At 39.4% G+C, this 24,293-nt stretch overlaps 1 protein-coding gene across 5 annotated transcripts; it reads left to right on the top strand.

Annotated features, from left to right (window-relative positions):
* The first annotated feature begins 118 nt into the window (after window positions 1–118).
* numb (NUMB endocytic adaptor protein) lies at window positions 119–24,216 on the top strand. Of its 5 annotated transcripts, XM_002057545.4 has the most exons (5): window positions 119–863; window positions 8,278–8,305; window positions 19,967–20,511; window positions 20,639–20,887; window positions 21,988–24,216. In XM_002057545.4, exons 3-5 carry the CDS (start codon window positions 20,431–20,433, stop codon window positions 23,356–23,358), a joined length of 1,701 nt encoding a protein of 566 aa, XP_002057581.2. In that variant the 5' UTR covers window positions 119–863; window positions 8,278–8,305; window positions 19,967–20,430; the 3' UTR covers window positions 23,359–24,216. The 5 variants fall into 5 exon arrangements, with proteins under 5 accessions (XP_002057581.2, XP_015025293.1, XP_015025289.1 ...); XM_015169807.3 differs by lacking the exon at window positions 19,967–20,511; XM_015169803.3 differs by lacking the exons at window positions 119–863; window positions 8,278–8,305 and adding an exon at window positions 10,647–11,065.
* Window positions 24,217–24,293: the final 77 nt, after the last annotated feature.

Raw genomic sequence — 24,293 nt, 5'->3', positions numbered from 1 at the left:
TTTGAAAAAGCTTGGCAGCATCGTCAATCAGAGCTGCATTTTTGCTAGGCACTCACAGCTCAACTCGTTGTACCGTTACCGCTACCGTTGCATGCCGAAGAAGCTGCTGTTGTCTAAAGCTCTTTCGAAATTCGAACAACGCTCAGCTGAGCGCGCTCAACGCAAAAGCGCTTCCCTCAATCCAGTCCTCCCGCCCCCGCGCGAAGCAATCTACTGTCAGCAGCGACGTCGGGTACGTTGTGTTTTATTCTCTGTTTCGTTTTCGGCTTTGGTTTCGGTTTCTTCTCAGTTGTTGGTGCGCGCTCGCGTATCGCGGTTGTTGCGTTGTGGAGGGCGACCGACGCCAGCGTTGTGTGTTTTACATACATACATTAATGTGTGCATGTGTGAGTTTTTGTTGGTGCTGTCATTGGTGTACATTTCGTCAAAACTAAAACTCCGCCAACCGACTTTAGCTAACAAATTATTAAATTAAATGTGCTAATGCGGCCACAAGCAGAATCAGCAGCAGAAGCAGAAGCAAAAGTAAAATAATAATTAAAACAGCCAGAGATTTATCGGCAGCGCCTTTTCGCACAACTCCGTTGCGGACCGTGAAGTTTTACGTTGGTGTTGTGTAATCGGACCAAGTGTACTGGAGTTAAAGCTGTGCATGCCTTTTTGTGTGTATTTGCACTGTACGATTGCCCGAAAGACACACATACATATGCATACGCAGGTCGGCGGTATGTTTCAAATTTCTTAAAGCTTTTTGAGCTTGGTAAAATTTTTGCGCGTGAACTTCAACTTTAACGCGTAGCCAAAAACAAATTAACCAATTAAAACTCAAGCTTGAAGCATAGTCACAAAGTCCATTAAAACAGGTGAGTTGGCTTTTAAACAGGCAATTATTTATAGGCATACATTTGGGTTCCACAAGCAAAAATCTGCTCCAATTATTCACGCTCCTCTCCATGACACATTTTGGTGGCAGAAAAGAAGCCAAAAGCCAAAAAAAAAAAAACAAAAAAAAAAAAATGCCGTACTATTGATTTTCCTTTGCAGGTCTGCGTTGGCGCTTTTTATTTCTGCCGATTTCGTGTGCACGCAAACTTAAATACATACACACGCATGTACATATACATACATACGTAAATACGTATGTACGTACATCTGCATGTGCTTGTAAGTTTCATCAACAACGAAACATTTTCTGCTGCTCCGTTTCCGTTTACCTTAAACCTTAAACGGGCTTTTTTCTGTTACACGTTTTCTCTCTGTGTACTTGTCCGTGTGTGTACGTGTGTGTGCGTGTGGCTGTTTTACCATATGGTCGGGATTATCGCTCGTTTGCTTTGCATACTGCATCCCCTGAATATTTACTGGTTCGTTTGGGCTTCCGCGACCTTTCCCATTGTCTGATGCTAGTCATGGGATTGCCGTTAACTCGCTTGCCATGACCTGATTAGGTAAGGTTAGTGCGCGGGCGGGATCCCACTTCGGATGTACGCAGCATATAGAATGGCAAGAACTCTCTGCTTTTAGCTATAATTTTTATATTTTTAATTTTAGATTATGCAAAAGTACAGTTGGTCTGCTGAGTTGCAAAGAGTTAGTCATGAAATGAGTTGGACTGTTTATTAACCCCTTCGTCATTCATGAAAATTATCGTTATTCTCTTATGGTTGGTTTATATAGATTGAGTAGAATTTCAACATGGAAATTCGCAATTCGCTCCAAAATATTTGTAATCTTAGTAACCTGAACTCGACTAAATGTGTTTTATATTGTATTAGAGTGCATTCCCCGGCTTTGCCCGCTGTAAGTTATGAGCTTAATATTTTAGATATAACTTTAGTTAGCGCCTGTGGAAAACTGAAATCTACCCGTTAATATTTGAAAATATACATAGTTTATTGAATAAAAAACCAGTTTCCGCCCATTTCTGATGTCTTGTGATGTAAAACTGAAAATCGAACAATAAATTTGCGTTCATTGAAATTTCGACCCGCAATTTCCATCAAAGCGCTGTCAAATTTGAAAAAAAATTTTTACTGATTGTAACAAAAAACTCTTACAACCGTTTTCCGCCAATTTACCACTGTTTCGGGTGGAATTCGATATTCGAAATCTCTAAAACAGGTATTCATTATTAATTAGGTAATTAGAAATCTTTGATACAGTTTTTCATTAACAACACCTTTAAGGTTAATCGGATAATCAGAAATATTTCTTACAACTGTTTTCCGTAGTTTTTCCACACATGCGGGCGGAATTCCACAAAGCCGCGTCTTTGTGTTCAACCCTTTCACAATAAGTAACTAAGTGCACTGAGCACCTGCTCACGGATTGGTTAGTCAGGAGAAACATTTATATTTATAAAGATTACAATGAATGCAATATATATAAGGTATTGAATCGGTGCGTTTTCAAACTTATTTAAAAACGCGACTGTTCTGCAATGAGTCTCAAAACTCGCTCAGATACATTGACCTTAGTGTCGGAAACGATAAATAATGCATTGGAATCGATTTACACACAAACGCTAATTAAATCGCCAACGGTGCTTAAAATAAAACAAAAAAACAAAATAATTGGTAATCACACAAAAAGCTTTTACTGATGATTAATTAAATATTAAAAGCCTTGACAATCAGTAAACATTATTGAAACCGTTTTCAAGGTGCCAAGAATATAAAAATAGTCTCAAATACATTTGAAGACCGATCGGATGGCAAACAACAAATGTGCATTCAAGACTTTTCCAATTTTTTTCCGATTTCCCTTCTGCGAAGAAATTAAAAAGACCCGTGCCTTCTTTCACATAGATATTTGAATAGATGTAAATCCATAAGATATGGATACTAGACTTTTGAAGGTTGAGCATTAACTTGTGGTTCTTGGCAATATCATTGCTCTAAACTTAGTATGAGATTTAAGTAAGAGACTTATGCATAGCAGGCGAGGTTTCGGCTAGCTTTGACAATCTTAAAAGTCATAAAATTTGAGTTTAAACTTGAACGCGGCGATTTCAGTCCTGTTTTCATGTCAAATTTTTGTGCACTTCAGGCGTGACTGCATTACCCCAACTGTTGGTTTCTGGACTCGAAATCACAGTCAAACGAACAAAACAAAGAATTTCTGGCAAGTAAAGAGCAGAAGAGTGGCTCGACAATCACTGAAGCGTCAAGCAGAGCTCTGATTGAAGCTAGGCATTGCACTCTAAGTGTGTGCGTGTATCTTTGAGATACATGCACTCGCTAACTGCCTCTACGCTCTGTGCTCTATGGTCATAAATGAGCGACCAAGCACGACAGCAGTCGCTGCGACAACCACAACCCCTCATATAGCCGGGTTCTGAGAAGGCAACACAACTTTATTGAGGCCTCCCCACTGTCGTGGGGTTTACTAGATGTGGAGGCGGGTTATGTGGTTGTGGCTCTCATAAGGTGTACCTAACTTGTACTTAGTATCGCAATCAACGCTAGTCGACCGACGACTGCGAGATTGTCGATTAATAAAGGCAATTAGATTTTCTAGCGTCTTGCGCAAGTTTTTAATGGAGGTCAGTAAAGCTCCTGAAGGTGCATCGGAAACTGAAAGACAGTTCAGCACTTTAAACACGGCAAAAGGTAGCTTTTAATAAATTTATAATCTAACAATTTTATGCAGAAGCAAATAGTTTGAAAGTCGTTAAATTGGTTCAACAAAATTTGAGAACTAACAAGGCTTTTAGCATATGATTTCCATAATTGAATACTTAGAAACCATATCGTTTTTGTTGACCATTTATTAATAAATAAATCAATTAAAGAGCACCATGGACCATTTATGTGTCCTGCTATTCTAAGCTAACTTCGGATTGTAATATGGAATTCAAAAACATTTTCTTATTTGGGGCGAGCGGATCCGAGGAATACATATTTAGATTAATTTGTTGATCTAGTCCTTGTCTCTAAAATGTGGCCGAAATTGGCTTGTCAATTTTTGGACATAATTAGCTCAACATGTAAAATAAGCCCAAGACTTCTAGCATATCTGCACAGATACTACCGTCTGTTGTCATTGTGGTTTTAGAAGGAGACTATCAGATTGTCAAGGAAAGATTGGAAACTAACACGAATGCTCTACAGCAGCTAATCCAACAGGCTACCATCCATTGGAAGATAATTAACATTGACAAGCGTTGATAATTCTGCAGAATATATTTGTTTATTGACTGATCAGAGTTCAACTCATAAACTGGATAGCTCTGGAGTCGTTTATTGGTGGTGGTTGCAGTTTATGGGCTAGAAATATGTCAGTTAGCTGTAAATAGTTAGCTAATGGGACTAGCTCGAAGTTAAATTGGGCCAGCAGGGTACAAAAACGAAGGAACTGTCAACAACAGACGACAACGAGCAGGAGACGGCTCGCAGTATTGCTTTAGTTCTTCACGACTCGTGCTCGGCACGTTTTTGCATGACTTCCGTCTGCGGCGCACCCACCACCCACCAACCACTACCCAACCCTAGACGGGGCTAACAACCCCAAGTTAAAGGCGCGTCCACCGATTGTTCGACGGCGCTGCCGTGTGGCGCATTATCCTTTAACGTCGCTTGTGTGTGTCTGTCCCCGGTGCAAGTGCAACTGCTAAGAGCTGCTTTTTGTGGTTTCGAGAAAGTATGGAATCGACACGCGTGCCAGCCATATTTCCCGTGGGAATCTTTAGGTTTTCATGGCTTGGGCGTGCGAAAATATGTTGCATATGGTCAGGTTGTTATCTTAAATAATAATTATAAATTATTATAATGCCCTCCCCTGTTTCCAAAGAATCGATATATATCGGTTAATTAATCCGTCTTCTTCTATTTAACGATATTACAGGAATTTTAGGGACTAGCTTCATCCAACAGCAAATTTTGGCACAGCATACACCAAACGATTTCATTATATTCTATTCCTTACAAATTTAAATTTTAGAATATCAAATAAAGAAATATCTTTATATATAGTAAGTATATTTTCCTATTTTGACAAACTTTTACAATTATTTATTTCTGGCTCTCTGGCTACCCCAATACATATATTTAATTGAAATTGGGAGAGGCCTAAGCAGGGAAAGAGATGGACGTTAATTAAGCTACTTAAGAGGACTTATTAATGGTAATACCTATACTTATATTTCGTTAACGGGTCTGAAATGCCTTCATCAATAAAAACATATTAATTTCTTATTTATAATTCTTAAGTTTTAAGATAGCTTTAATCCAATGTTTGGGCAATAAAAAAGTATTATCCTTGCTAAAATGACTTCTTTATTAATAGTAAAAATTTGTCGAGCATCTCTGATCGATGAAAGTTATTTCAATGGGCTTCATTAGATCCTCTGCGACGCATCATTGAATCAGGGTCCATTAGATAATTGCGTCATTTCGAGGTTTTTTTTTCTACTTTTCTACTCTTTCAGCGTTAGCATCTGCGTTTGTTATTTTATTTTGCAAAACTTTAAATACAAGAATAATCAACATTCTATATATGCTGCTGCCCCCAATTAAATTGACATACGACTTATTATGACAATTGCAAAGTGTTTAAAAGAAGCACCTTAAGTGCGATTAAAAATAAGTTGCACGAAAATAACTTTCATGGCAAACTGGGCGATGGTAAAGGAAATGACCTGGGCGTATAAGAAAATTTATGTGCATGCTGCTACAAGTGTGTGTGTGTGCGAGTGTGTGTGTGTGTGTGTAGAGGCTTGCTAGCGAACGCCGTGGGTGTCGGGGTTAGGCCAATAACTTTAGTCACCTTTATAGCCGTCATTTATCTTGCGGCATGCTCGCCAAAAGTACAATCAATGTAAGCACGGTTCGGGGCTCTGCCGCGCCTCCATGATATCGATTCGCGTGGGCCATGAAAATGTTATTGGAACTACGACTGGAATTGAGACTGCGACGGTATTCGAAAACGTTTTTCACGCAATCGGGTGATAAGCCCATTAATCTTTAAAACATTTTAGTTGAAATGCAATTAATGCAGGAAGTACGGAAAATAAGGCTTAGTCGAATCGTATTTCCTGCCTAAGCCATCTTCAGTCAGAAGAACTATTGGGATAATAATATTGTCGCTCACTGAACATTTAATTAAAATAAGTTTATTTACCTTAGGAAAACAGTTTTATGTCCCGTAATCTCAAAATATACCCATTAAAATACACAGATTTGGTGAGCATTTGTCTCTTCTGTTTAGTCGACGATTGTAATTTAAATTTGAATATCCCAAGAATCATGAATTTACAACAGGAGTAATTGTAATTCCTAATTTGGACTCACAGCTAGCGGTTTAATTTACGCGTGCTATTCTCAATTATTAAATCAACATGGGGCTCTAGTCGGGAGCTTCCGATCAGAGGATAACCTGACCGTTACGAGCACGTTTCAAAATTAAAGTTCCCTCAAATTCAGCTATAAAATGAAAGATACAGAATTTCGATATCGATTTTTATTATTATTTAGCGGCTTACTATCCACAATACTCTATGCCACAAGTGAACTATCGCCCCAAGAAAGACGCCAGCAGCCCCTTTTTACCCTTTGAATACATGTTGGACGGACATGATATTCCCACCTTGTTAGGAGGTGAGACCGACCAAAACATCAGCTGTTGATAAAACAACTGGTAATAATTGGAAATAAACGTAATTGGAAATAAACCTCAACCAACACGTTACTCCCATTTATCCCAATGGAAAGTTACTGTTGAATATTTAAAATTAAAAAAATTAAAAATCCTAAGCATAAAAAATCTCCTTATTGTAGTTCTTTTTTGATGTAACTATTATATATATATGTTTTTTTTTTGGGAAAATATGCCCAACTAGAGCACAGTTACCTGTTATCTTTAAAGCCTTGACACCACATTACCAATTTGTACGTTTTAAATTTAAAATCAACAATCTCTCAGAAAACTGAATATATAACAATGCCGTTCTCTTGCTCCAGTTTTTAAGTTATAACGTTTAAGCAGAAAAATTTATTTTGTATTTATAATCACAAGACAACTATTTTTGTTTACCAAGATTAAGGAGAATAATATACATTTGTTGATTGCCTATGAAAGCCCTACTAGCTCGAAATCTTCCATTCTCGCATATGTGTGCGCATTTAATATGCCTAAAAGTATGCATTAGAGGTTAAATTAATATTTTCCTAGCAAGAACTTTGCATTGCTTATATTCTTTTTCACCGAGGGTTCATTTGATGTGCTCCAGTCGTAAACGTTCACCGGAGTTTATATATTTTTCTGAACCGTAAAATCAATAAGAAATATGTCTACGTTAACTGAAATAAACTAAATCTAGCCTCGCTATAAAAGAATTTTTTAGCTAGCCTACATTACAGATGTGAATATTTGCACATTGTAATGGGGTGGAAGTCCCACTTACAGGATAAAAACCCACTTAAAACACGATGTCTGATAGTTCACACGCCTCGGTGTCGCCCTTAATTAAATGCCAGATAATGCCGGCCTGCGCTACGAAAGGTTTTTTATGCAATCTATCGTTAACTGCCTCTAAGCTGTTAAATTGTTTTTAATTGCATTAAATACTAGTGCAGGCACTTGAAAATTTCACGAGCGAACGCAGTTTTTTATTTGCTTTCGAATATTGTCGGGGATTCTGCAACCCTCAGCTAATTGTCTGGGCGATGGGTGTGAAATGTGAAAAAAGTTTCAATTTGCCACCCCCTTAGAAGTGAGAGCTAAATAAATAGCAATTATCTATCTATATATATATATATTTTAATAAATTCGCATTAGTCTCAAATTCTATATATTCTATGATGGGTCTAAGTTCATTGAACCGCATTCACAAGCCAAGCTTTAACTGTTAAAGAACTCTTTGGCATCAGACTCAGGGACAGGCTGAGAGAGCTTTGAAAGCCACTCAAGCTTTGCTGCTCAGACTCCGTGCGTCTCAAGAAGCACTCACAAAAAACCTGCTGCATGCTTGCCCGTTAATCTTGGCGAATATGTGCATGTATGCATGCACACACATGTATATGCACACATGTATGTGTCGTATGGAAAACAAATTGTGAACACGAGACCAGCGATGCTTTACGACCCTAATGACTGTGAGAACTTTTTGTAATTGTCGCGCTTTGAGTGCCTACAATGTCGCAGGCATTGCCGAGCTCTTAAATCACATTGTATATCTAAGAGCATAGCTCTAATTGTCTCAGTGGTATTGCTAGTATTTACAGTTGTATTTGCTTTGTTTTCTACGAATCTAAATCACTCTCTTTTCTCTCTTTTCAGAGCTCTACGGTTAACCTTTCAGATCGAGGTAAGTCTAGTAACTCTTTCATAATTAAATTTCAGTAAAAGAGAAACAAGTGCCTACCATACGAACTTTATAAAATAGTCTTTTGGTAATCATTGCAGCTATGCTCGTTCGTACAAATGTTCTTCGTGTTCTCAGCTATACATACATATGTATGTGGATACAATCGCAAAGAGTTTTTGTAAATAAAAGTGATAAGTTATAAACGGGTGAATAGAATATATCAAAGTCTTTTAGGTTCGGTATGCATATAATGCAAAGCATTTTATTGTGCTTATTTATGTTTTTATCAACTTCATATTGTGCAATTCGAGGTCTGCATTTGCGTATGTATTTTGATTGAATTCCTGATTAGTTTAAGTTTGTGGCTTTTGTCTAGCCATCGACATTGATTTCTCAGCTTGTGGCCATTGCAAATCCCATTCACATTCGTGGCATTGTGAGAGTAGCTTATCGTCTGTCTATCCAAGGGGCGGCTGTGGGTGTGTTAGGGGTCGCATTAGGCATTGGGAGCGCCCAGTTTTATTTAAAAATACGACACCTAAGCGACAGACAACAGCACTGCAATTTAGTTATGTTTTTACTACTTAGTTCAGCTCTTTGCTGGCGTTAGCTTATACGCTTTTCATTTTTCTGGACTTTTGCCTAGATGTTTTATGGATGCAAATGCTTATAAAAATCGGTAAGCGCGGCATTTGCATTATTCTTGCTTATAACTTTATATACCCATTAGATCCTTAATCAAAATTCGTTGCTTTGTATAGCTCTACGATTTGCAGCAAAATTTATACCTGTCTGTACCCAGCTACCTAGCCTATCTCTACATAGAGTATTTCTGCGCATATACAAACACACATATATGTATGTATACATATGTATGTACATACATTGTACATACCTTTAAGCCAATGCGTTGCAATTTTTCGCACGTTCCAATACTGAGAGCCATGAGTCGCTCTCTCTACGCTCTCAAATGGTTTCGACCTTTCCATTGTATGAACACAACAACAGTTTAATGGATTTGTCTCTCTTTAGTTTTTTGTATCTATTTTTCTCTTTTCGCAACGACCTTGTCTTATTGCTTTGTTCGATCGATCATTCGATATTGTTGTCGATTGGAATTCATGTTCGGCACTTTAACGTTACAAGTCGGTCAGTTGAATTGTTGATCATTTGGCTTAGTTAATCAGCTTCTAGTTACTTTCATTCCATTGCATAATAATATTTGTTAACATCGATCCCTAAAAAATAGCTAGTTTTTGATGTATCACTCTTTCTATTTTCTCTTACATCATTCAAATTCTCTTCGGTTCGTATTCCTTTTCAGCCAGTGCCAACTATTCAGACCCGGAGTTATAGCTGTATGTGTTCGTAAGCAAAACTGGCAGCTGCAGACCTAACAACTGGTTTTGAATGCCCTACATTTCAAACATTACGGCATATGGCCTTGTGATTGAAAGAGTCTATATACATAAATTGTCGCAAGTCGCGTAAAATTTTCAAAAACGTTCTTATTTTGGATGAATTGTTTTTTAACTGGTAGCACCATTAACCGACTAAAATAGCATATTTTTTTATATATATCAAAATTTTGTATCTATATATATATATATATTTTTAATATTAATTTTGATTATAAATTTGCAAGCAACTGACATTTGTTAAGAATCGCATTAAACTTGTTAATTTTGTGCTATTTATGAATCTGTTTTTTATTATCAAAATTGTTGTTACTTGTGCTCGGGTTAAAAGATCTTCACAAAACTTTGAGTTGTCGATTTATGGAATACAACTGTATAATTTGATCAATGTACTTCGTATAAGTTCTTAGATAAACACATTCATATAGAGCCAAATCTAGGGTTTCTTTTTTGTTATAGTGAACCAAATTATACCCTTCATTATTAGGCAATTGTTGGTGATCGCGAACAAGGTAGCGTATTTGGCGATTTAGCTGGCCGATACCTTTCGGCTGACTCCACAAAATCTACGGCTGAACAAAGCGCGTCGCAATTTTATCGGTGTCGCTCTCGGTCCCGAGGTAACTGTCGTTGTTGGTAGTAAATAATACAATGGTACTGAGCAAACTCACGCACACAAGCGCGCTAAGAGCGTACGGCACTCACACACGCTCACATATATATATATAAATATATATGGATGTATGGATATATGGATGTGTGCATGTGTGCATGTGTACACAGATGCACACAGTCGCCCTGTGTACAAAGCCAACAGCTGTCAGCAACACGCTCTTGTTCTCTTGTCTTGTTCTCTCCCTCTCTTTTTCTCTCACTCTCTGGGCAATTGAGTTTCGAACCAGTCGGTACCGCGCCAGTACAGTAGACCAATCTGAGCCGTCGAATCGAGCAAACCTCTCTGGAAAGCGCGTCAACCGTTGACCGTCAGTTCGTCAGTCTGCAGAGTCCACTGGTGCTTCGTAGAGCCCATGTCCGCGTAACTTTTTATACCAAGTCGGGGGGGGTTACGTTTATCTGGTACTGGTTGTTCTAGTGGTTCGGAATCGTGGTGTTTCACAATCATATTCGGTGCCGTGAAATCTGTTAAGTGCTATGTAAAAAATCAATGTATGAAACACGTTAAGAAAAATCGGTATATATTATATAATGCCCGAAACCGGTTTGGTGGCCTAAACAAAAATAGTTGACCGTGCCAAATGATAGCCTAAACAGTATATTTACTGCTGGATTTAACTGCGCTGGATAGAAACCGAACAGTCCACCAAAACATGATACTTTAATGGTATGTTTTGCCAAAATGTCAAACGATAATACAAACAAAGCTACGTAAACTCGCAACAACACCTTCATGGCTTATGTTACATATACACATGTGGATGGTACGGACACTGAAAGACTTTCGATTCAATCCGAAAACAAGTTTTTGCATGAAATGTAATCATTTGCATACAATTCTTGGATTCTTAAGTCACATTTATTGCTGTCGTTCGGTACAGGTTTTCGGATTGTCTCGTGTGATTTGGCAAACTTTGACGTTTCTGACATGCATTGAAATAATAGTTAACAGGCTGAAGTATAAGTAAATTGCTAGATCTTAACTGAAATTCGATCAGATATTTGTATAATATAACAGAAAGTAAGTACAAAGAACTAAGATGGCTGCTAAGAATCTTCGCTGAACACACCTAAACACATACCTTATGCACTTATGTTTGTGGATATGGCTTCTTTCTCTTTTGACATACAGCTGACAGCTGTCTAAACTGACTGGGTATTGTTCATACAGAGACTGACATGGTTTAGTTTCCGAAAATATATGGGTATTACTTTACCAATGACAATTCGATATAATGAATCTGGAAAATTGCAACTATCAGGCATCAAAGACACTTGCAATTAGCAGCCTCATTACGGATTTAAATATACATATATACAATATATAAGATTAGTATCTAGTATTGCCATCTTTCGCACGTATATAAAAATGATTCATTGCAAAGATGTGTGTGACTAAAAGCAGCTTTTTGTTTGGTTCGGGCTTCGAATGACGGTCACCTAAGTAAACAAATCATTATGCAATGTCGAAACATAAATATTGAAATGTAAACTTTTCTCTAGTGGATTTTATTGTTATTAATGCTGTGCATTCAGTGGCTATAATAATAATAAATGAGTTATAAACTAATGAAATTAGCTGGTAGCAAGCGAGGGATAAGGTCTCCTTAACAATAGATGACGGAGTTCTCACACACTTAATATTATTTCTACATTTTCTCCGAATCCATAATCATTTTCTCTACTTTTATTTGACAGTACACTAATTCATAGCTTTAATATAAATATAGTAGTAGGCGAGTGTTTATCTTGAATCAAGACTTCGCCCATGTGTAAGAATCTTGAAGTCGAAGAATAAGCTTTCGTTCATTTAACCTTTGGACAACATTTTACAATCAAATGATCTTTAACGAAAATCTCTGAAAGTTACAACAACATGAAAGTTACCAACATGTTGCATGCAACAGGTTTCCGTTACATTTCCACGGTTGCGGGTGGAATTCAAAAAAACAGTGGAAGACGTATTTTTTAAAGTTTTAATGAAAGTAAGTTTGAGGACGACTGAACGAAACATATAACTTCGCCAAACAAACTTTTGATTTGTATTAAATTAATATTCATAAAGAATCTTATAAATAATTAGTACCCAACACATTCCACACCAAATCTCTGACTCCCGTTGCCAAAAAGAAGGGATGGAATTTCTAATGAACTTGAACAAAGATATTTGAAAGTGAACTTAAAGCCAATCAGAGAGTAAGCAGTAAAGTTTCATGCAAACTTTTTTCGCGATATTCCCACACTTGTGGGTGTAATTTCCCAAATCCGCGTTTTTGCGTGCGTTTTTCCATTTCCAGTATTTTTAAAAGATAAAGCTTTTAATGAATCATTGGTCATACTGCCTGAACTATCCGAATTGAATATCTTGTCTGTCGGATAAGTGCAGCCGCTCTTAACAAACTTAACGATTGGAGTAGAAAATGTTGGGGCTACAAATTCACAGCCAAAACTCAAGAAACAAAAAGAGCTTTCAGCCCGGCCAGAGTCGCACCAAAACCGGTAACAAGCCACAGCAAAAAGTAAGAACATCAGGCCAACAAAAACAGAAGAAAAAACAACAACTGTTTGTGCCTGGTGCAATCGCTTAAAGGAAACCAGTTTCTGTCGGCAAAGCGACGCCACTTTTCTCACTTGCCTTTCGATTATGCCAAACTGCATTCTTGTGGATCTGGCTGCTGCTGGCTTTCCCGGACTGACCATCGTGTTCATCTTCGGCGTAAGTTTGGACTCGTGGCGCTCTGTTGCACTCGGCATGGAGCTCTGTTGCCGGCATACATAAGACTTTCGTTCAATTTTTTCAGGCAGCATAACAGTCAATTAACAACAGGCAACTCAGATGATGATGTCGACGCTGATGGCGGTTCAGAGCTTTATCGCAGTAATTGTAGCTGCGTAGTCGTCGTCTGAGACATGTTTCTAACATCTGTCGGAGAATCTTGTATTTACGATACTCTGTTGCTTAGTAAGCATAAATGTAAACTGAGAGATCTTTTAATCTTACAAGGAATAGCTCAGTTTTTTTTTGTTTTTTTTTTTTTCTGGCAATTATACGTCATAGCGGATTCTGCTCGATCTGCTCATTAACTTGGTTGATGTGCAGTTGCCTTGGAGCTGTTCGTGCCTGTATTTATCGGTGGTTGGTCGGATTATTAGTAAGCGCATTTTAATAGAGAATTTACTTCTATTGTATAACACCTAAAAACTGCAGTTTACGTTAATTTCTTATTGAAGTGAGTATAGTATATCCCACTTAGAATATCCCACAGCTTAGCTGACATAGATCGAGTTGTAAATGCGTCAGTGTTCGAGCAGAGAAAAAAAAAACAGTTTAGTTTAAGACTCTTTTGATTTATGATTCATTTTAAGCTCGTTTTAGAGCGCGTTTTGTAAACCAAAGAATTGATGCCATGCTCTGTTAAAAATGTAACTAGATAGTCAAATGTTATAGCTTTTCTAGGAGGAGCTGAGCAACTCATTCACGTGCGGAGTGTAAAAAAGTGTTCCTTACCTGTCACCATACTCAGTGTGGTTTACTTAGTGGGTTCTTTTCCAGCTAACTGGGAGCACACATGTCGGGCTTCCTCCCGTAAATAGTTTTTGGCTCTGTTTGCACGTCGCGCCGCTTTATCGATTGCCACATTGGACTCACCTGCGAGTCAAATCATATATTTAGGCGCCTGGCTGAGTGGCAACATCTGTTGCGAGCGACAGAAGTTGTTTGTGCCAACTAAACAAATTGTTGGAGGGAGCATTGGAACTGCGAGCGATAAAACTGTCACACTCTCGCGCACAATTAAATTGATTTGGTTCTAAAAAGCCACAATGGCCCACGGCCCAAATCCCACCCACCGCCCATCGCTTGCTGCCCGTTAACAATAACAATCAGAGCAGAGAATGGGGCTCAAAGCACCTGAAATAGCAGTGAAAAGTGTCAAGCTTCGTTGGCTTCGAATATACGCTGGCTGTCACGTTCAGAAATTGTCGGGAAGTGTGGTTTTTCAAATCTAACTGATAATCTGCATAAGGTAGATACTGCTCGTATCTAATAGTAATCGCAGTTGAAATTAAAATAACATCTTTGGGACGTTGCACGAGGATTATAAAACTGAATTTATTTGGCTCGCTGTCACGCGCCCTTATCTGAACAAGACACAACTCAACAAAATTTAAAAGCTAAAATGTTTTACTTAATATGCCAGATAAAGTAGCAGCAATGTTTGCCAATGTCATCTCGAAATGCTCAAACGCGTAGTACGTAGATTTTGGATACATACAAAGTTCTTGATTGAATAACCAAATTCGGCGAGCTCAACAAGTTTGCTTAAGACGTGCAATCTAGTCCATCTAGATCTACAGATAGAACTATAATTATATACATAAAGTTGATGCCTAACCATCTTTTTGTTCTTCTATAGGAAATGCATTCAAGACATGCAACAATTTGTAAATATTTTATTCATTTCGTTTAAAAGTTCGTTACTTCTGAAAGGAATGTTTAGGTTGGGACTTTTGAAATTCTTTTGCATAGGATTTATTTATGATTCAGGTGAATTAACATAATTTTGAATTCTATCCGCATAAGAGAATATTGTATGCATATGAGCTATGCATGTTAAGCCATTTATGAGTATGTCGGATTTTGATGTTTGATTGTTATTGATTGCTCGCTCCGCTTCAATCAGCTGCATATGATTATGATTCTTACACGAGTCTAACTACTTGCTCCAAGTGTAAATATGCCAATTGACAGTCAAACGAGTTGTGTGCAAACAGGTTTTCCAATGAGTGAGTGGGCTCTGTCCGTCTGTGTGTGTGTGCGCTTGTTGTGCCTGTATGCAACTGAGTCATTCTGTCATTTTTGTTTGGCATTCGAAACAGAGTGAATACCTCTTCGTACTGCTCAAGCACTGGCACTCCTCAGGCATTTCCTATGCCAGTAACACGCAGATACAAATGCAGATACCAGCACAGCTGCTGCACATATCCGTGCAGCTATCAGCGGAGCTAAAATCAGCACCATCCACCAGCCAGGCAAACCGTTGTTTTTTCTCTACCTGAAAGGCAATTCAAATCGTTTACTAAAGTCCGCAATGGACATGTGGCTGGTTGTAGCTGGATCCCAGCTCTGAATAGAACCCAAAGCCGTGCCACGTGCAACAAGCATATGCCAGCCGCATTATTATCGGAGCATGGCTTTGAGTCTAGACCGATGGCAGATGCGCCCGATTGCAATGGCTGTCGAACGAATTCTATTCTTTTGGCATGAGCCTCGAGTTTCCTTCCTTGCATGTGCGAGTGTGTGTGAGTGTGTGTGTGTGTGTATCTGTGGGACGGACATTCTACGCATGAACGTACATAAGAAAATGTTTAATTTCTGCTTGCTTGTGTACATAAAATGCTGTCATATTCTCTGTTTTCTCTTTGACTTCCGTTTGTTTTCTTTCTTTTTCTCAAGTGGTTCGTATTATCTGTATTTTTTTGTCCTGAAAAAATTGGTGTTCTCTTGATGTGTGCAATAACATATGTTACATACCAATTGAATAAAGTTAAAAAGGATTTAGACGCATTTGCTTGATGAAGATTTGAGCAAAGGACTCGCAGGCCTAAATTGGTTTTCCGCTGCAATCAATACAACAGAAGTCATGGGTTGCAAAATGCCGGCCTCGATAGATGCCGATAGATGCAACCATGATGCAGAATTAGTTTTTTCACACATCCCATGCACATCGATGCCAGCAGTTCCCATAAGGCACCGCTCAGATAAACTCTATGCTGTCGTGATCAACGCCCAATTTACAGCTAATAATTACGCACTTCAAGAGCAGAGAACGCGGCAATGCAGCTGGAAAATAGGGCCGACTGCATTGGCCTGGGTGCATAGAAATGTCTACCCTCTGCCCCCTAAGCGCGCCCTTGCCTCCTGGGCAGTTAAGGGTGCCTTTTATTGCCGCCGTGTGAATTTTTCTATGCGCACTCGGAGCGTTCGTAGCATCAAACGGAGACGAGAGGCTTTGTCTTCTTGAGGAGTAACAAATCTTACGAAAAGCTGACTCTGTGCTAACCCCTTTTACTTTGCACAGATTTCGACTGAGACAACTTGACTCGCGGGAATTTTGTGTTTCACTTCGTCTAATTTTTGCACTAAATCTTCATCTCACATCCAGCTTGGTATTTCCTTTAACTTTAAACTTAGCCGGCATTGAAAATGCATGTGTAGAGCCGAATTACCGCCTTTTTTTTTATCAGGGAAATATGTTTAATTACAATTATTTATTAATTTACTAAACGTTCTTTGTTTCCTGCTCATATATTTTTCTATGCCATATTAATTTAACATTCGTTTTTTTTTTTTTTCGAAAATTCTCACGACCACCAACACAAACAGCGAGAGAAAAAATTCAAAATTCCGACACTCTGACAAGCAACCCTCCCCCTGATAGGCTTCACACAAAAAACAATATACGTAGTTGTTGGGTCTCTTCGCTAAGGACGACGCTGGCGAAAAGGACGTGGTCGTGGTCGTGAACACATTAGGCTTCAGCTGTGGTGGTTGGTTAGCACTGAATACCCCTCTGCCGAAGCCAGAAGACAATGCGCAGGGCGGCATAATTATAATTGCATATTAAGTACTCGCAGGAAAGCTGGCTGAACGAAAAAAAAGGAAGCCATAAATGTATATCCTTTATTGTCCGTTCTGCCCGGGCCACCATAAAGCGTGTGAACTCCCGAATGCATCCAGGAATGCAAGTTCACATTGTGACACTGTGTCATTGAGTCGACCTGAGCTGTACAATTCAAATGCTTCGATGGATCTTTTCACCGATGAGCTGGGTTTGATGGGTTCGGCTTCATGAAGATCTCTGTATTTAGTGGGTCTTCTTTTTTGGGCTTAACAATATTCTTAGCCACTGATCCTCGCATCCAAGTCATTAGCCGAATATAATCCGTCGAATATTTTGTGTTAAACTTTAACTGGTGCTAATCCTTAAGCACAATTTAGCCCTGCTTGCTATTAATGTTTAAGTTAATGGCAGGATCTCTTGCAATTTGGCTTTCCCATGCAAGTTGACCAAAGCTGGATAGACGCAGATCTGGTCAGTGTCCAACTGTCTAGAGTATCATCACTTGGCAGCTTGTGGGTGCCAGCTTGATTGTAGTTATACAACCTTAATTATAAGCACACATGTATAGTACACCCAATATCTTCCGATATATGAACGTACATATAAAGATATAGATATAGACATGCGTCTAGTTCGGTGTCAATGACTGCGCTGCAATGTGATCGTGAGGGTTAATTGTTTAATGGCGTCTAAAGGCAAAAATTGCCATTTTCAGTGGCACGCTAATTTACAGTACTTCATTATTTAATTATGTCATAGAATAATGCCATGTACTGCAGATCAGCGACATACGATTTAATCACGTACATATATCATGTTTGTCTGCGATCCAACGAATTGGTTACTCACATGCTTCGATAAAGGGTATTCAGACTAAGAAGAAATAGAAGATGATGATGATTATAAGATTATAAGTCATGCATAAATTGGAATCTGGAAATAGCTTTCTACTATATAAATAAAAAGTAAATATTGAGAATTATATTAAATACATAATTGGGTAAACAATCATCACATCTACGCGTTGATATACTTATAAGCATTGATATTTTGGTCGAGTGAAACCTGTTTTTTGGTCTGTTGGTTGAATGAACCCCCTTCAGATAATGTTCATTTTTGGTCCAATGTTATTTTTTATGCGTGACTTAATAGGCTTTTTAAATTCTACAGTTTCATTGACCATTTTTTGTATGTGTAATACGTGTTATTTAATCACTTTCTTGGCGCATGAATCACACTTTGAAAAGAATAAAATTTTATTGATAGTAACAAGGTAGCACAGTTATCTTCGTGCGTTTCTAGATTAAATACCCTTCCAGACATTAAAGCAGATATAAGATATGCGGCACAGCGGTAATTTTTATTAAAAAATCAATTATTAGTCTAAAAATTAATCAGCTAGGCATTTCGTGATCAAAGTATATATACATATATATCATTTGGGTATAAGCTCTGAATGTGGTACATGACGCTTATCGTATAGTCTTTCACTTTACATACAATATAAATAAATATATACATATGTATATTCCAAGTATATAGGCGTGTTACACTCTCTTTTAGACCAACTTCTTTGAGACTGTAAAGTGTTTGTTAACCTATTTTGAAAAGCGAAACACAATACACTCAGAATGACCCACTTTGAAAAGCAGCAGCTATGGCCAACACAAATCTGAATCTCACGGCTTAGGCCCATAATTCGATTAGCTAGCTGACCCTTTCCCAAAGTCGCAGTCACGCCCAGTTCCCAATAACGTTGCTTCTGGCCAAAAATGTAGTCAAACAGCAACCAGCAGAATGGACCAAGTCGATGCAACTATCAGAAAGCAAAGCTTTAAACTCTCGAGTGCCCTTGTAGAAGCCCCACCAGCTCTAAGAACCGTCAGACAGTAGAACTGGGCGTTAGGTAACAAAGAGCCCAAACCTGTTTTGTAACATTTACAGTTTATGAGTGGGGAACTCTTAAGAAGAAAGCTGCTTGTTCTTCCTCAGTCTGAGCTGGCAATGCAGTTAGAGCTGAACTCCCAGCCACATTTAATAGAGATATTTTCGGTCATTTTATTTAGTATTTTAGTATTTATTAGTACTTAGTACGTTTTACTATACATAAATACTTCCGCTCTTTAGAAATGAATTTTACATAAGGACTCAAGTCTCATCATCTTTCCTCAAAGCATTTTTTTAAGAACCAATTTTAGTGCATTTTTTTTTGCGAGCGTTGATTTTGCTTTAGGCAAATCGGCGGGCGAGTCGGGTAACTCGCTTGGTTTGTTGCCCGGGGGTGCGGGAATTACGTTTAAATTAAAGCACACACAGTTTACCGCAATATGAGACATGTGATAAAGTCACAAAAACGTCAGCGTAAGTCGCCGCAGCGCAAAGAAAACAAAAGCCCCACAAAGTATAAATAAATAGGAGCGTTGAACAAAAAGAAAAGCAAAAATTAAAAATATGAACAAAATAAAAAATAAAACTAAATATGTGTAAACAATTACGTGAGACAGGCGATAAGCGAACTGGGCCTGGGCCTGGGCCCGGGCCCGGACCCGTTGTCAACGTGTTTAGTTTGGAGGTTGCTCAGGCTATTCTCACATGGGCTTTGGGAGTAGCCGTAGCCAGTTGAACTGAAGATTCGAGCAGGAAGGTTGGAATTGTCGTTGTCGTTGTCATTGCCTAGTCATTGCCCATTGTTATAATACTATAATACTTAAATTATTGATAGGTTCCGATAGATACATATCTAAGTTAAATGTGGCTGTCGTTTTAATTTTGAGGGCGTTACCTCGTTCGACTCTCACTCGATAAGCTGAATGTGAGTCACAGCCGGAATGGAATCAATGCGTATCAGAAACGTCAAACAGCTGCTCGATAGTGTATGTTGTTGTAGTGTAGTATCGGGTAGTTGTGTCCCTAAACAGTCTTCACTCGTTTTGAATACATTGCAGATCGATCGCATGCGAGCAACAGAAAGTCGTCAATTAATTTAATCAAAACCCATAAATCAAATTTAATGAACAAATAAATTTGCGCACGCAACAAGCCAATAAATAGATCAATAAAATAAAATAAAATAAAATACAATAAAAAACAATAAAAAATTATAAAATACAGTATTTATATATCATCTATCATCACGAGAGTGCCATTTACAAGATAAGCAACAAAAGATATAACGAGTGAGCGAGAGATAGAGAGAGAGAGAGAGGAATACAAACTGCAAGCAGCTGTCATCTGACATCTGGCAACGCCGAGCCTGTCTGTTTAAAGCCGTAACGGTTATTGGCAGCATTTTACTCACGCAAAAGCCAACGCCAAACCGGCTAGGCACAAGAGTTAGTCAAGAGAGACAAGGACAGCGACTGCTCAGCCAGCTATACAGTGAGAGGGAGAGAGCGAGCAGACAACAAGCATGGGAAACTCTTCGTCACACACGCACGAACCACTGGAGCGCGGCTTCACACGTGGAAAATTCGGCGATGTCAAGAATGGGGTAGGTAACAACAACAACAACAACAACAACACAGGGGTTGATCGCGCCGGCACTTGTTTCTCTTTACTGTCTGGCATTAGGCACCTTATATGAATCCGTTTCCTAATATTTCTATTCGCATCTATAGAAATCCGCCTCGTTTCGGTTTAGCAAGAAGTCGCCCAAGAAGATGGATCGACTGCGACGCTCGTTCCGGGATTCCTTTCGCCGCCGCAAGGATCGAGTGCCCGAGTCCTCCAAGCCACACCAATGGCAGGCCGACGAGGAGGCCGTGCGGTCCGCCACCTGCTCCTTCTCGGTCAAGTACTTGGGCTGCGTGGAGGTGTTCGAGTCGCGCGGCATGCAGGTCTGCGAGGAGGCGCTCAAAGTGCTAAGGGTGAGTCGAATAGCATACGATCAATTCTGAAATCAATTTAGATACGGCATTTTTCAAAGAGAATGGATCCACATAAAATGTCATTGAAAACTTATTCTTGACACATAATTCTTTGCTCCATCGTAAAATTAATTTTTATATTATTAAATTAATTATAGAAGGTACATAGATTAGATTTAAAACATCGCATATTGAAGCTCATAACTTCCGAGAGTTAATATATCTTGTTGTCATGATCAATGCAGATGTTAGAACTAGCCGCATCGAACAACTAGATCATTCAAACGAAACTTTGAACGTTGTCTAGAAATCTTAACGAAACTTGTTATCAATTATTCCCACAAGAATAGATAGATATTACTTTCTTCTTCACCTACGGCCGTGAAAATTTAAATCTAATAACTTCATCTGGAAATCATGTCCAAAGTCCATCAAACAAAGAACCAATAGTTGGAATTAACGTACTATAACCCATTCAGGTCTTGTGTGAGAAACTTAGACATTCGTTCCGTGCGGTGAATTTTGTGAAAAACGTTTAAAATGAATATCAGGAATATATTTGAAAATTTGTTTGAAACCGATAATAAACAAAAATGTGCCAAAATGTCCCATACCATACCCTCTTATTATAAACCTCTTTAAATGAGGTAAACATTTAAGCTTCCTGGATCTTATGGTAATCGAATTAGTCGAATTAGAAGTTTGATATTTTTCAGCAACTACGAGGCTTACAATTCTCTTTACATACTTGCAAGGTCGTAAGGCATATTCTTACGAGTCACTTATATGCCTATTTATTTTCATATATATATTAGGTTTAACAAACTTTCAGGGGGTGCAGGATATAAAAATTAAATTGATTATTAAGAAAGAAAATAAAGAGCGAAGTTTCCATGTTTCATGCCTATAAATAAAAAGAAATAGTCGTTCCAATTTTCTCGAATTTAAGTAGTCTAAAATTTGTAATTACAGTTTGTTTTTGGATCGTTAATTCTTAGGGTAACTTTTTAACGCAGTAATTTAAAATTTAATTTCATTCAATAGTCATTCAACATATTAAATCAACACGTTACTTATCAATATTATTAATTGTTTTGCAGCAATCCCGTCGCCGTCCAGTGCGAGGCCTTCTCCATGTGAGTGGAGATGGGCTGCGTGTTGTGGACGATGAGACGAAAGGTCTTATTGTTGACCAGACCATTGAGAAGGTGAGCTTTTGTGCGCCGGATCGCAATCACGAGCGTGGATTCAGCTACATTTGTCGCGACGGAACCACTCGCCGCTGGATGTGCCATGGCTTCCTCGCATGCAAGGACTCCGGCGAAAGGTTATCCCATGCTGTGGGCTGCGCTTTCGCCGTTTGTCTGGAGCGCAAGCAGCGACGCGACAAGGAGTGCGGCGTAACGATGACCTTTGACACAAAGAACTCGACGTTTACGCGTACCGGCTCCTTCCGGCAGCAGACGCTCACCGAGCGACTGGCCATGGCTACTGTGGGCAGCAATGAGCGCTCTGTAGATGGACCCGCGCTTCCCGGACCGCCTGCCGCCACGGTCAAGCCGTTCAATCCGTTCGCCATCGAGCGGCCGCACGCCACACCGAACATGCTGGAGCGGCAGAGCTCCTTCCGGCTAAGCACCATTGGCAGCCAGTCACCATTCAAGCGACAGATGTCTTTGCGCGTCAACGATCTTCCGTCCAATGCGGATAGGCAGAAGGCCTTCCTGGCCGCTGCTGCCGGCAACCCGCATCCACATGCGTTGCACACTCCACAGCGCAGTGTATCGCCCATTGCGGAGGTCTCGCCGGTCAAGAGTGGCAATAATGCTGTCGTCTTGGCGGCCGATACAGTTAGTCAGTTGTGCCAGGAGCTCAGCCAGGGCCTGTCGCTGCTCACGCAGACGGACACGATGCTGGCGGCCGGTGACGATCTGAACTTTAACAACAATCGCAGCATCAACCAGAACATCATTGCTGCCGAGAAGCAGCAGCAAGTAATCTCGTACAGCACCAGTGGCAGCGGCAGCGCCAGTGGCAGCGGCACGCCTACAGCTCAGGTGACACCCTTTGTGGCTGGCGTTCCGCCAGTGCAGTCGCCAGACGTTGATGCTGTCGAGCTGCCCAATGCCGAACAGTGGCTGGGCCAGGTGGTGCGCACCACTTCGCCCGCTGTGCCGCCCAAGAGACCCAGCTACTTGGCCAATGTAGGACGCGCTCAGACCGTGTCAGCGGGCTCCACGGTTGGCGGTGCAACTGATCCCGATCCCTTCGATGCCGAATGGGCGGCCAATGTAGCTGCCGCCAAGAAAATGTCGCCGGATGTGCTGGGTTCGGGCACAGGAATTGGGGAAGCAGCTGCTTCAGGCACAGGAATGGGCTCAGTCAGCGCCAGCAGCAGCAACAGGCACAGCACGAATCCGTTTATCTCGCCGCCCAAGGCGCCAGCGCAAACATTCCAGGTGCAGCTGTAGGCAGTGCTTCAGCGAGGGGACGACGGGCTGGGCACGAGGCGATCCAAAGTGTGGTTCACTTGAAAAACGTAACTTAGTGTAATGTGGCAGACAGCACAGAGCGTTAGATAGATTAAAGATAAATAGAAAGATAAAGATAAAGATAAATATACTGCTATTCGATTCCAGGTACTTAACGCAAACAAAACAATTGTTGAAATATACTATTAAAGTACATTAACGGCTAAACCGTTCAATTTACGCTACGCATAAAGTAAAGTTAACTACGCATATAAGCAAAACATACACACACACACACACACACACACACACACCTGTACACCTGGCCACGTGTTTGCATAACACGCATATTTAACAATCAGCACGCCGAATTAGACCAATTTACCAGGTTACCCACAAGACCACCTTAGAAAAAAACAACAGCAAGAACAACGAGTGCACTTCTCCATTATGCTTAGTATTTACCTACACACATGCACCTGCATGCACCTGCATTCACCTGCATGCACATTCATATGTGGTTAATGTTTATAACTGTTATTCTTGGATGCAGCCTTCCACAACTTCTTGATCGATGACATTCGAGAAATTCACATATACATATGCTGACTACCATACATATCGTACATACATACATACATATATATATATATAATAAAGCTTGTGTATATGTATATCAATTATTCAATATATGTATGCCGAGGGCCAATGTTTTGTCTGTCACTTTTGATTTACGCGTCTCTATAAATATGTCAATTTTTTTTAATTTAATTTAAATTAATTTTAAATTGTACAAATGTATTATACTTAAATTATAATATTAATTTAACAAAAATAAACTTCAAGTTAATTCACAAACGCTTTCTACTGCTCTTCGACTCTGCAGGCACTAGCAAAACATTCGATTCAAATCCAAACATGAAATGAGGTTTTTA

The sequence above is a fragment of the Drosophila virilis genome, chromosome 4 (assembly GCF_030788295.1).
Source record: "Drosophila virilis strain 15010-1051.87 chromosome 4, Dvir_AGI_RSII-ME, whole genome shotgun sequence".
In the NCBI taxonomy this organism is placed as follows: Eukaryota; Metazoa; Arthropoda; class Insecta; order Diptera; family Drosophilidae; genus Drosophila; species Drosophila virilis.
This window is presented reverse-complemented; position numbering and strand designations above follow the sequence as displayed.